The 13431-nt window shown below is 50.5% G+C and overlaps 1 protein-coding gene across 18 annotated transcripts in view; it reads right to left on the reverse strand.

Annotated features, from left to right (window-relative positions):
• The window catches only part of CAMK2G (calcium/calmodulin dependent protein kinase II gamma), a 54250-nt gene that overhangs the window by 18442 nt on the left and 22377 nt on the right, over positions 1–13431 (reverse strand). For 9 of the 18 annotated variants that reach the window (XM_060126412.1, XM_060126408.1, XM_060126418.1 and 6 more), the window contains 9 exons: positions 12503–12575; positions 12256–12358; positions 11745–11828; positions 11215–11309; positions 10515–10637; positions 6819–6902; positions 6554–6596; positions 3989–4051; positions 1982–2025 (listed from right to left, as the gene is read on the reverse strand). In XM_060126412.1, the coding sequence (XP_059982395.1) occupies positions 1982–2025; positions 3989–4051; positions 6554–6596; positions 6819–6902; positions 10515–10637; positions 11215–11309; positions 11745–11828; positions 12256–12358; positions 12503–12575 (712 nt within the window). The remainder of the gene's footprint in view (positions 1–1981; positions 2026–3988; positions 4052–6553; positions 6597–6818; positions 6903–10514; positions 10638–11214; positions 11310–11744; positions 11829–12255; positions 12359–12502; positions 12576–13431) is intronic. The other 9 variants (XM_060126416.1, XM_060126411.1, XM_060126414.1 and 6 more) reach the window with 1 other exon arrangement.

Consider the following 13431-nt stretch of genomic DNA (forward strand, 5'->3'; position numbering starts at 1 on the left):
AATGGGTGCCCAGCACCCATGGGTAGAGCTGGACCAATGACCTACAGGCCGCACCTATTCCAAGTGGTTGGTCTGTGCTCCTCTGGTGGTCATTTTGAATATTAACCCTTTCTATTTCTCATCATCTTTTCTTCACCCTACACCCAGACTATAATAAATCCTAGTTGATACCTGGGTGTCCTGTGTCTCATGAGAAAGAATATGCGCTCCCTGCAGCCTTTCAGCTGTTCCTACCCTCTTCTATTCACCCTTACACGCTTAGCCAAGTCTTTCGAAAACATCACTCCTAACCTTCCCTGCTCAGTGGTCTATGGTGTTTTCTGTGGTCTAACACACAAATCTCCAATTCCTCTGCTCAACCAGACCAATCCAGCTGTATTTTTTATATCCCTCTACCAAAAACCCCATGTTCCAGTTGGGCAGAGAACATCAATATGTATAATAGAACCCATAAAAATATTTTTTGTTGTTTTTAAGTTACAGAAAATACATTCTCATCTTAAAGAAAACACATGTGTACAAAGTAAAAAACAAAATGTGTGTCTCCCCACCCTGCCTTCACCTCCAATCCCATTCTCTAGAGGCAATCACTGACTTGGTGCCAATCTTCCTACCTCCTATTAGCTTTCTCCAATAAGTCTCTTCCCCAGAAGCTTCTTGGACTGAACCATCCCATGTAGGGTCCAGTACCATATACCATTCAGGGCTTAGCTGATCCCAGATCTGTTCACTTTCCTTTTTAATTGACCCTGCAATTCTTGAGGCTGGATGAAACCTGCATCTCCTCTTATACCTCTTGTGTGCCTTTAGAAATGAATGTAGCACTGAGCCTCTGACAGGTACTTAATACTTTGTAAAGATTGACTCTAGCTTCTCCTCCAGAAAAATATATGCAAACTCTCTAACTAGCCACCTTTTCCTAACCTGGCTGCACCATCGAGCTCACACCCCTGTAACTGAGGGGCTGCCAGTCAACCCCAGCTCCATGTCAGCAAGTGTGCGTGGAGCCCAAGCTCCCCTCCTTAGGGCAGAAGTACATGGAAGCAGGCATGCAGACAATGAGAAAAAGAGGAAGGGATGCGGGAAGGGAAAGGGGCACACAGGTATATCTCAGCTGGGGACATAAGATCCTGGGGAAAGGTCTAATTTAAACTTTTGTTGGAACTTAAAGGTTTGCTTAATAATGGTTTGAAATTCTCCGTGGTGTAAATTGGCAGGCTTCAAGATAGCATGAACTCCTATCCAATGCCCCAGCCCCAGGGCCATTTCTGCCCCCAAAGCCTCTAAGAACACCTTGGCTGTGTGAGGACCCCTCTTCCTTGGCCAAGTAGCACCCCCACTAAGGCTTCTTGTTGGTCCCTATGGGCCCCTGTCTTGCCCTCATCCCCCAGGAAAAGTTCCCTCACCAAATGAAAACGAGCTGTGAGGTACCATGTCCCTGGCCTGTATCGAAGGCACCTATGCCTCGAGAAAGTTTGACGCTTTCACTCAATGGTATCTGAGCTGGGTTCTGGAAGTGCTTTGGAGATAAGAAAAAAGAACAAAAGGATAGTGGCTTCAGGTGCCAAGTCCTGTACCCTGAGTCAACCAGGCAAACTTTGCTTTCATTTGATTAAATCGGTTTGTGCTTTAAAAAGAAAAAAAGGTTAACCAGTGACCTAAAAAACCCAGAGAGTCAAGCCCTGGAGATGAAACCTGTGTCTGGAAGTCATGTTCAGGATTCAGCTCTAGTAAACTATAGTTTGGATCACCTCCCCTGAGTCTTTCCAATCAAGCTAGGGTCAGGTGAAGCACGTATCCCTCTGCCCTCTCAGGCCAGTGGAACCTGCTGTTCTGAGCACAGAGGTTTCTGGTTTAAAGCAGAAAAGCAAGGATAGGAAGGTTCTTGGGGAAAGGGGGAACAAAGTGCCAAGGAGTCCCTCGGGAGTGACTATTGGAAGAGAAAGGCCAGACCTTGGGCTGGAGGAGTGGAGACACCTACCTTGACACCGCCGTCCGACTTCTTGTTCAATAGGCTTTTGGCAGCTGTGAAAACAAAGAGAAAAATCAAGTCTCCTGTATTGTACCCTCTTCCCATCCTGAAGTCTGGCAGCTGGATCCGCAAGAGACTGATGTGTTTGACAAGGGGGCCAGGAGTCTCCTGAACCCCCTAGAAGAGGCCCTTCCTGATGCCCCAAAGCAAGAAGGGCATCTCAAGCAGCGTCAGACCCTCAGGGTGGCACCCCAGGATCTCCTCTGCCATGGAAGAGGGCTCAGCAGAAACAAGGACACTCCGCATTCAGGAGGAGAAACCACATTCAGTACTGGGGCTGCCTGGGCCATTGGGAACTCTGCCTTCAACAGCTTCCACCTAGGCCTGGAAGCAGAGTGCCAGGGTGAAAGGTGAGGGCTCTGTCCCTAGATGCCATGGAGATTCTCAGGACAGCCAAGCTGCAAGGATGCAAGACATCAACTGAGTGTTCTCAAGAAACAAGAGTGTCACAGTTCATGAAGGAGACCAGACGTGAGGACAGACAGATACAGACACAGAGACTAGGACCACCTACAGGAAGGTTTTGCCAGGGGGTTGAAGCCTTGACTGGGCATGTCCTCACTGCCACCCTTTCCTCAGTCTACTCTCTGGACCCACTGAGCAGAAAGGACTGGGTAGAATAATGAGGTATTAAACAGATTCTAGCCAGGCACAGGGTGATGCTCAAGGCTGGTGAGCTCCACATAGGAAGGCTGGTGACGCCTGTTCACCACAAAGGTCACAGGAAAGTAGCAGACAGTGGATGGGAGACTCCAGGGAGATTGAATCAGTCCAACTGTCTGATCCACCTAGACTTCGATGGGTTTGCATCTTGGTTCTACTGCTTGCTAGCTGTGTGAGTTACTTAACCTCTCTGAACCTGTTTCTTTATCTATAAAATGGGATAATGGCATGAAAAGCACTAAGCAGAGTGCCTGGCACATAGCAAGAACTCAGCAGGTGTTAACTACTGTCACTATTGCTGCCATTCTTCCCTTCAGGTAGCCTTTCCTACCCAAGCTGGGTCTCCAGTGAGAATAAGGGTCCTTGCATCACAAGATTTCTGACCTCCAAAAATGGCCTTTGGTCCTATCTCCAGTTTATGCTAGGGTGATTTGAAACTTATTTTTAAAATGTGTTTACTACTATGCCTGACCACCGACGGTGTTAAGTGCTTTACATACGTCAAACTTCTCTACTCTGACAGCCCATTAGAATCACTTGGGAGTTAGAGAAAAATGCTTATGCCTATCCCATGCCCTAGAGATTCTGATTTTATTTGTCTGGAGTAGGGTCTCAGCATCAGGATTTCTTTCTTAACAAGTTTTCTCATACAGGCAGGGTTGAGGGCCTTAGACATACATGATCTTAATCGTCACCATGTTATTTCTTAGCCCCATTGGAGAGATGAGGAAACTAAGGTTGGGAGAGCTGATGTGACTTGCTCAGGGTGTGGCAGGGCTAGGATCCAAACTCAGGAGCGGCTATCTGCACAGCTTCTGTACTCTACGGCATTTCAGATCCCGAGGCCGGCAAATGCCAGACTTCACAATTGTGAAGGGCGTGGCTTCCCCTTTGGGGCCGCCCACCAGTGCCGCTGAAGCCTAGTCTTCCGCTGTGGGCAGCTCAGCTCTGGGCCACGCCAGGGCTGTCTCGGGCCACCTTGGCCGCAGCCCTCACAGGCGGGCCAGGCTCTCGGGCGGGTGGCGTCGGGAGGAAAGCCTCCTGCTGCCCAGCTCCACGTCCCAGGCTATTGCCTCCTGAGAGTTGGCAAGCGCCCAGCATGCACGGCTGGTTAGGGGGCTCCGTAACACCGATGCGCTCGCAGATGCCAAGTTAGGTGGTCCGTCCGGCATGCCCATCTCAGCCCGCAAGCATGGGACTCGCCTCCCTGGTGAGCGGGCCTGGCATGCTGGCCCTCCTGGTGGGGTGGCAGGGAGCCGAGGCAGGCGGTCGGGGAGGACTCATGCCACGTACCTTGCCCGGCCAGGCCGGCGGCGCTCGCGGCAGGCGAGGCGGGGGCGGAGCTCTGCCTGCCAACTGAGGGGATACAGTCTCTGAGTGCACAGAGCTGCCGCAAAGCCACGGGGGCCAGTCAGCAGCGAGCATGCCCCAGCGCGAGGCACAGGAACCCGCTGCCGCTGTGCACGGCAGGGTCCGGGCGGCGTGGCCAAGCCGGCCGAGCTGGGGGAGCAGAGGTGCCGGGGGCAGGCTGGTGAGCAGGTGCAGCCAGCCCTGCAGCAGTCTGGGAACCTGAGAGAACCGGGCTCGGACAGGGCGTGGGGGATCCCGCGGCTCCACCTGTCCCACGACCACCTCGGGTGAGGGTCTGCAGGTCAAAGCCTGACTTGGCAAGGGGCCGTGTCCCTTCCGAGGCAGTCCAGCCCTAGCTTAAGGCTGTCAGGAAACTGAGCCTCATCTGCAAACCTTCCTCCCCAGGGGACCTAAAGGAGGACATTTTCGGAGGGCAGCCCTTTCCTCCGGCCGCATTCCAAACAGTAGAGAGACTGGCACTGGGGCCCAGGGAGGGTCCGTGGCCCTTGTGCAGCCAGTTCACTGATGTTCCACGGCCCCCAACTCCTCAGAGACACCCGTCACTTTCCCTCTTCAAGACAGGTGGCCAGGAGAGGCTGCATTTCAGAGTTCCAAAGGTGTAGGTGCCCCAAAAATGAGCGCCCAGAAAGTAAACAAAGGCCGCTTAAGCAATACATTCTAGAAGCCCCGATTGCACCACAAGCCAACCTGCTAGAATCCAGGGATAAGCTGAACCTTCTATTTGGGATCAACTCAGAAAACAGCCTCACTTGTTCCTAAAGAAGCACACAAGTGCCCTTCCTTCTTGATTATACTTCTAGACACCTCTTCCTACAGAAGCTTCTGGAGACTGGCTCTGTCTTCCACCTGTCCCAGAGTCAGGGCAGACAAGGTCATCCTGGAGTGCTTGCAGCATTCCTTTTTGTTTGTTTGTTTTTCTGCCTCCTGCGCCAGGGCAAAGTGAGTGCCACGGCCAGACAAAGTCTGGGCAGCAAGGACAGGAGGCTCTTTAGGGATCAGTGAAGGTGCTGTGTTGTAACAGAGAGACTGAGTTCCTGAAACCAGGACACCAATTTCATGAAATGGACGGGGAGAGCCTGATGCGGAGGCCGGAGGCCACGGGATGGGGCACATGCTATTGATTTCCTAGCAGCCTGTTTCACATCTCTTCCACTCAGAGAGAGAAGAGATCACCTCATTCTAGGGTCGGCACATACCTGCCCTTGAGCGTCCTCTAGAAAGGCTTTCTTAAACCCAGAAAGTAGAAGGTGCAAGTGATTAGAGGACCAGAGGCCTGATGTGGGACAACAGCTCCACCTCTGCAGGAGGTGGCCCACTGTGCCCTCCTGTCCCCATTTGTGAGGTGAATCCAGAACACAAGATCGAGCCCCAACTAGGGTCACAGGGGATGGGCCTGAGGGGGACACTCTCCCAGCTTACTCTCCAGTCCTGACCCTCCAGGGCCCTGTGGCTCTCACTCGGGCTAGAGCTCATGAAGCCCCAGAGCCAGGGCTGGAGGTTACCGGGAACCAGTACAGCCAAGCCCGTGGACTCAAGCTCAAGGGAGCAATCTCTGCCCAGGTAGCTGCCCACCTGAGCCTCCCACACACACAACCCCCCCACCCCCATGGCTGTGTAGAAGGAAAGCAAGGGAGGGAGTCTGGTTATGAGAATGAGAAGGGGGTCTTGAACCAAAACAATGGGGCTGGGGGTTAGGGGGAGGGAAGATCAGGGGAAAAGGCAAACTGGGAAGAAACCTTTCTGTCTTAAGTCCCGTCATTAATCTTTTCCTCACAGAAAAGCCACTGTGCTTCCCAAGTGAGGGCAAACAATGATGAGGGTGGGGGGAGGGGGAAGGTGGAATGTCTTGCATCTTAAAAAGAAATGTCAAGTGTGATTTACAAATTACTGGTCCCAACTCTCCCAATTCCTCACGCAACATTAAGCAAATTCCTTTCCCTCCATCCTGCTGGTCTCTATTTCTTCACTTTTACAGTTGGTACAAAAGAGAATATTTTAAGCACAGTCCCTGTAAAAGGTTTAAACACCTGGAATAATTTCTATCAGTCATCTCCACTTGGACACAACGATGTAGTGATCGTCCCAGTCAGCCAATTAATGGTGGTGTCTGGGAAGATTCACTACATCTCATCTCCTCCTTTTTCCCAGCACATCCTCCAATGCCCTTGAGACTGGCTAAAATCTTAAAGTGTTGAGAGTCTTCAGAGAATTAAGTAAGAATACCCAGGGACAAGGTAAATGGAAGACTGGGCAGACTACTCCTTGGGAGGTTCTAGGGAATACAGTTCATAAACCTGAAGTCAAGTAAAGCCCCCCAGAATTTCAGGTTACAAAACTCAGCTGCAGCAGCCCCTCCAAACAGGATCCTCATCATCTTGGTCAAGGTGTTGCCTGAGACACCCAGTGTCAGGATGGCATGATATATGGCAACAGCCCATTCTGACCCACTCACCTCGTAGAGTTAAAAGTGCACAGCTGAAAACATACCTGAAAAGTTCCTGGAGACAAGCATGGTCGTGAGGATGGCACCCTGGGGAAAGAAGAGGGTCCTGTGAATTCCATCAGGCTCTAGAAAAGCACAGTCTGTTCTCAGGCAGAGGGCAGCTGCTGGCTAGGGGCTCCCAATGAGTACAACCTTCATAGCTCAGCTCCAGCCAGGAGGGGAGCTTCCTTCTGTGATGGGGCAGGGGGTGCACTGCTGAAAGGTATGATTTCAGGATGCTGGCAGCCCGGCCCGGAAGGCTAGACTCACCTTCAGTTTTCTCCGGGCATTGAACTTGCGTAGGCACTCCACGGTCTCTTGACGATGCATCATAGATGCCACTGTGGACCGTTGCTGGAAGCCAAATAGACAGGCCTGTGAGCCCCCCACCGGATCCTAGGCCCCTCACCATAGTCCCAGCACCGGTGGCCATGTGCTCAGCCGCCCCAGAGTTGCTCTGAAGATAAGATGAGGTCATAGATGTGAAAATGCTTTTACAATAAAAGCACTACCCAAAAATCAAGGTTATGTAAGGACAATAATCTGGACATGAAAACACCACCGGTAATTGATGCTGGATGAAGGTGCCCAAGAGAGCATTCTAATCTTCCTTGGGAGATGGAGGCTATGGAACGGGAGAGTATTTTGTGTGTTGTGATCCTCATGCAGTTATTCCTTCAGCAACTATTTAGTGAGCACCTACTGGGCTCCAGATTCTGGGCAGTGAGAGAACAGAAAGGGTTCCTGCTCTCCAGAGAGAACATTCATTCCTTCTAAGAGTTCCTCTCAACAACCATCCCACTCGCCAACAAGGTCTTAAATGAAGCTGTGATCTGAGAAGCTAAGGATCTTTACCTTGAAGCATTAATTCTTTTCACCGTTTTGGATAGGAATTTTTCTTCAATGTATCACTGCTAACTTCCTCCTTAAACAGAGTCCCCTGAACATGATTTACATTTCCCTGATGACACAGGGTCAGCAATACAAGCATCAATGATTACATATTCTAATACAGAGATGTTCTCAGGGTCTGCTGAGATATATAGGAGGATGGAGGGTGGGGTCCACAAACACGACCCCAGAACATAATGTTTCCGCAGTTCTTGAGTACCCATTTTAAGTGGCTCATCCCCTCACTCTGCTGTTGTTACCTTGGCCAGCCTGCTAAAAAAATAAATCCTACAACATGCAGCCTGGTGCCCACACCCCCACAGGGCCATCCTGCCTTCCTTCCCCTCTGGCCGCTCCCTTTCCTAGTTCCCGAAGCAACTCTCCCAACCTTATCTACCTTCCCCAGATCTCATATTTCACCTCCTCCTCCAAAGTGTAAACTTCTCCACAAAGTGAAATGAGAGATCATCAAGCAAGAACTTCAACTTCAGCCTTCTAACCACAAGCTGATTTTCACACCCCTGCAACCTAATCCCAGGTCTCAGAAGCATCATCCCTCATGTGCTGACCCCTTGACCTGGGCTCAGGAGTCCCTCTCTCATTGTGCTATCCAAACACTGGTTCCTCAGTAAGCCAATATTTTTAACCCCTTATATTCTGGATTATATTCTTCTCTGTAGTCTACACAATACAGTCAAGCGCAAGATTTTAAAAACTCCCCTGACTCATCCATCTTCTCTAACTAGTACCATGTCTTTCTTTCTTCACCCTCATTCCCTCCTCACCTCACTGTAAACAGGCTTCAGTCTCTCTCCCTCCACTGCCTCTATCAGTGAAATAATGAAACAATGCTTCTAATTGGTCAGAGCCAACAGGCTCTCTTCTGTCTTTATCATGGACTCTCTGAAGCATCTAATTACAGAACCTCCCTTCCTGAGACCTCCTGTTTCTTAGGATCTCCTGATCCTCCTTCTCCCATGGAAATTCTCATTCTCAGTCTCCTTTGCCGGCTCCTCCAACTCTCCCTGGCGCTAAATGCTGGTGGCCATCTCTTCTCTTACAACAGCCCACAGTAAGAATTCAATCAGGGGCTTTCCTGGTGGCGCAGTGGTTAAGAATCCACCTGCCAATGCAGGGGATACTGGTTCAAGCCCTGGTCTGGGAAGATCCCACATGCCGCTGAGCAACTAAGCCCGTGCGCCACAACTACTGAGCCTGCGCTCTAGAGCCCGCGTGCTACAACTACTGAGCCCACGCGCCTAGAGCCCGTGCTCCACAACAAGAGAGGCCACTGCAATGAGAAGCCCGCGCACTGCAACAAAGAGTAGCCCCCGTTCGCCGCAACTAGAGAAAGCCCGCGCGAAGCAACAAAGACCCAACACAGCCAAAAAATAACCCTCCAAAAAAACAGAAAAAGGAATTCAATCAGCATAGAAACAATCCCATCTATTTCTATAGCCCCAACACCACCAAAATGACTACAACCTATATTTCCAATTTTTAACTTCTTTTCCATATTTCTAACTACCCACTGGATATCTCCAGCCAGAGGTCCTCAAACACCACACTTAACATGTAGGAAACTAAAATCATCATCTTTTCTCACAAACAGGTTCATCCTCTGGGTTTCCTCTGGGTCAGTGAATGGTACAACCCTCCACTCAGTTACCAATTCAAAACCTGGCAGTCCTCATAGATCCCACTCTCTCCTTCACCTCCCAAATCCCGCTGGTCACTAAATCCTTTTCATTCTATGTCCCAAACATCTCTCAGATGTGTCCACTCCTTGCCATACCGCCCACTCTCCTATTATTACCCTTAGCCGAGACCTCATCTGGACTTGCTTAGACAGTCACGACAGCTTCCTGAGCTCTCTGCCCCTGCCTCTTTCCTCTTCAATTCCATTTTCTACACAGCTTCCAAACTGATCTTTCTTAATTAACTGCATACTTCATTCCCTCTTTAAAACCCTTAAATGGTTCCCTGTGCTTTCAGAGTAAAATCCAAACTCCTTAGGCAGAAACCTGTATGTCCTGGAATCTTTTTGGCTTCAGTCTCTTGTATTCCTGTAGTCCTACGTTCATCTACAACCAAACTACTCAATATTCCTTGAACTCGCCACAATTTCCCCATGGCCTCTCACCTTGGCCCTTGCGAACCTCTGTCTGCAGGTTATCATCCTGGGGAACTCCCAGTCATCTGCCAAGAACCAGGACAGAGCCCACCTCCTCCATGCCTTTAGCAATCCCACTGCCCGCCAGAGACGGCAGGAGCTCCTACATACTCATTAGCTTCTTTTACGTACTTGTCACATTGCAGAGTGGTTGCCTGCTTGAGTGCCTGTCTCCCCAGGTACTCTTTGAGATGTGTGAGGGAAGGCACCATGCCTTATTCATCTCTGTATCTACAGCACCCACACAGGGACCAGCATCAAAGAGGCATTCAGTAAACACGGGAAAGAACAAATACATAAATGCATCGTAGCTGTCAGGAGGCCTAACAAGAGGCAGACCCTCTTGTTTGAAAAAAGATGTTTCAGCCTGATAGAATTGTACACGAAAACAGAATATGCTGACCCACAATGATAGCCCCGGGGGCTTCTCCTAGGGCGAGATTTATGACTGAACTTCAGGAGGCTCTTTTTCATGGCTCAGAGGCCCCTTCTGTTCATTTGCTGGGTCTTGGTCACATTTCCATTAGAGTCGTCTAAGAACTGAGATCCGAATAGGCACTCTAGGCATGGCAATTCACTTTGAGTTCTGCCAGCTGCTTTCTCTCATCAACTAGAGTCTGCAAGGGTCAACCTAAGCCCTCATTCAAGATCAAAGCTAAACCACACCTGACAAGTGAGTGGGGGAGAGACAGAGGCCAGTTAGTCCCAATCGCCTCCCCAACTCCTCCTGATGACATTTGCTGGCCCTGGGCCCCATCCAGTGCCCCCTCCCCTCTGCTGGGTCTTAGCTCAGGGCCCAAAATGATTATTCTCTATTCATAAGAAGGAGGGTAAAGACAGTGCTATGGGCACATTGAAAGCTGATATCCCTGCTCTCCTTGATCTCGGTGGAAGACACTTACACAGACCCATGGATGCTTGAGAGCCTGGTCAGCTGTGATACGCTTTGCAGGGTTTATGGTCAGCATCTGGTTGATCAAGTTCTTGGCTTCAGGAGTCACCGTGTCCCACTCTGGTGATGGGAACTAAGGAGTGGGAACAAGAGGAGGAGGGGTATGAAATCTGTGAGCCTCATACCCCCTATAATTGGGGTACTCTGTGTTACCTAAAGCTGCCCAGCAGGGTGTGGGAAAGCCCTGGGGTATCCCAGGATCAGGGTCAACTTAAAGACCGGGAAAGGAAAACAGAACAATCATGGTTAGAATGCCAGAATATCAGACCGGGAGACTCTGACATCTTCTGGTTCAACTCCATCTCTCTACTAGGAGGAATCAGGTGTTCAGCGCTGTGCCGAAGGCCCCACTGCAGTGGGAGAGCCACCAGACTTCTCATCCCTATGTCATGCAGCACACCACACAGCCACACCATTCTTTGCAAATAACAGACCAAAGGGCTTCAGTGGACTGCGTGACTTTACAGCTACCAAAAATGGCTGTGCAAAAAAGCTGCTCCCTGGGACAGGTGGTGTCAAGAACTGAGGCCTATATGCCATGCGCATCCCTGGGTCTTCAAAGTCCCTGACACTCCCTGTACCCTGTGACACACTCAACACGCCCCTTCCCCTGGTCAGAGCCTGAGGGGCAGGAACAAACAGGTCCTTACATCATAGGCTCCAGCCTTGATCTGCTGGTACAGCTTGTGCTGATCCTCATCCCAGAAGGGAGGGTAGCCCACCAGGAGGATGTACAGGATGACCCCTACAAGACAGGACACAGGTCACTGGGGTCAGTCACCTGCTTTGCTGAGGAACCAAGAAAAGCCACACAGGGCTCAGAGCCACCCAGAAAGTCAAGGCCATACCAGAAGGAGAAGTGAATGGCAGCCAATAATGCTGTGCCACTATGCTTCACTCCCCACGTCACCAAGCCGCGTCCGGGATTTCTTTAGGCACAACCCACCTGCTAAGGCATGGGCAAATCCCTCTTCAAGAAGGATGCAACGTCATCTAGGAAATACTTGGGGAGAAGGGTGTGATGGAAACAGCCATCCCGGGGACACTAGAGCAAACACCGTGAGCTCACATATACCAGACGCCTGTGGGACCCACAAGGAAGAGCAATGCCTCTTTCTTGCCATCGCTGGAAGTCGAGGGCCCTTAACACCAAAAAGCTGAGTGTGTGGAATGGGCTTACCGCAGGCCCAGATATCCACAGGTTTTCCATAGGGATCTTTCCTCAAGACCTCAGGGGACAAGTAACCTGGGGTGCCAGCAAAACCTGTAGCGGAAGAGACAGCGGAGGCACACTGAACCCACTTTCTCTTTCATTAAACCCACATTAGCAATTTCCCCCAAGTCCCTTCTTACTCCTGTTGCATTTGCTACATAAGCTCTCAGCACACGGGCAGCAAGAGATGACGGGCTGGGCTTCTTGTAGTGCCCGGAATCTAAATCAGAGGGTAAGTCCATGTGTCTACCAGGAATTCCCATCCTCCCCAGAGCAGCAAGAACACAGTGCTAACAGCAGCAAGTCTCACTGTACTGAGTCATGGAGGGCCAGGGGGAGTTCTGCACCCTCCCCTCCTCCAGTCCCTGAGGAGCCCAGGGCCATTAAGGGTCTGGCTTCTAGTTATGAAAGAGGAAGGCAGATCAGGAAGAGGAGGAAGGGCGGGGGCTGCATTCCAGGAAGACAGGGTCACTCTTACCAAACCAAGCCTGTTGCTCTCCCTGTACTTCGATGGCTAGGCCAAAATCAGCCAGCTTGACTGCGGCACCCTTGCATTTACTTGCCAGCAGGAGGTTCTCAGGCTGTGTAAGGAAGACAGAGAACCTCGTGAGGCACCCACCCGCAGCCCAGACGGAGCCTAGTTTGGGCCTCGCAGTACTACCATCTGGCACCAGGTGGCGCCAATGCTTCACAAGCAAGAGGCAAAGGGGGAACCTGGGTAGTACCTTCAGGTCTCGGTGGACAATGTCATGCTGGTGGATATGGTTAACACTCTCCAGAATCTGATGTATACAGTGGCTGCAAAAGCAGAAGAAAGGTCAGTTCAGGGTTAAACCATCCATGACCACACGCTGTGGACAAAAGCACTTATCTCTGGGTCAGGGATTAACAGAGAATCACTCAATGAGGAGCTAGAACCTTGGACTTAGGACATCATCTGTTAAACCTACTTTACAGAAGAGGAAACTGAGGCCCAAGCAGATTAAGTGGTTTTTCCAGGCTCTCCTGCTAGATAATGGCAGAGGGCAGACTAGAACAGGGTCCACCATGCCTCCTTAGATTGTAAAGGCCCAACATATTCAATTGGTTTCCAAGAAACTGGGGGACATCTCAGACTCCTGAGAAAGAGAGACCATCCAACTCCTTCCTTGTTTCTCTTCCCCGCTATGGTAACTCTGTTCTTGGAGAAGAGGCTTGTGGTAGCAACTCAGGAAGGATAGTCCAACTTATTAGCTTAAGTCGTTTCGGGGGTGGGTACACTCATTCTTTCATTTAAACGTTTATCGAGCACCTACAGGCACTGTGCTTGGTACCACATCAGCTGTAAAGATGACCCAGTGCCTGCCCTGAAGTTTATCATCTAGTAGGGGAGATAAAACAAGTACACAGGCACCATCAAGAAACAAGGTACTAAAGAGGGTTCCAAACAGGCACCTGAGGAGCATTTCTGATCATAATTTTTCATAGAAAAAGACAAACTAACCTAGAGTCACATTCAGCTGCTGATTCGTGAATCCACCTTCCAAACCATCCTGCCACACTTACAGTCAAACTCCTGGTGGGGTGTACTGGCAGTCTAGAGCACTGGTGAAAACTGGGGGATGATTATGGCCCCCAGAGGACATCTGGCAATGCCTGGAGACATTGCTGGTTG

The sequence above is a fragment of the Lagenorhynchus albirostris genome, chromosome 16, assembly GCF_949774975.1.
Source record: "Lagenorhynchus albirostris chromosome 16, mLagAlb1.1, whole genome shotgun sequence".
Classification (NCBI taxonomy): domain Eukaryota; kingdom Metazoa; phylum Chordata; class Mammalia; order Artiodactyla; family Delphinidae; genus Lagenorhynchus; species Lagenorhynchus albirostris.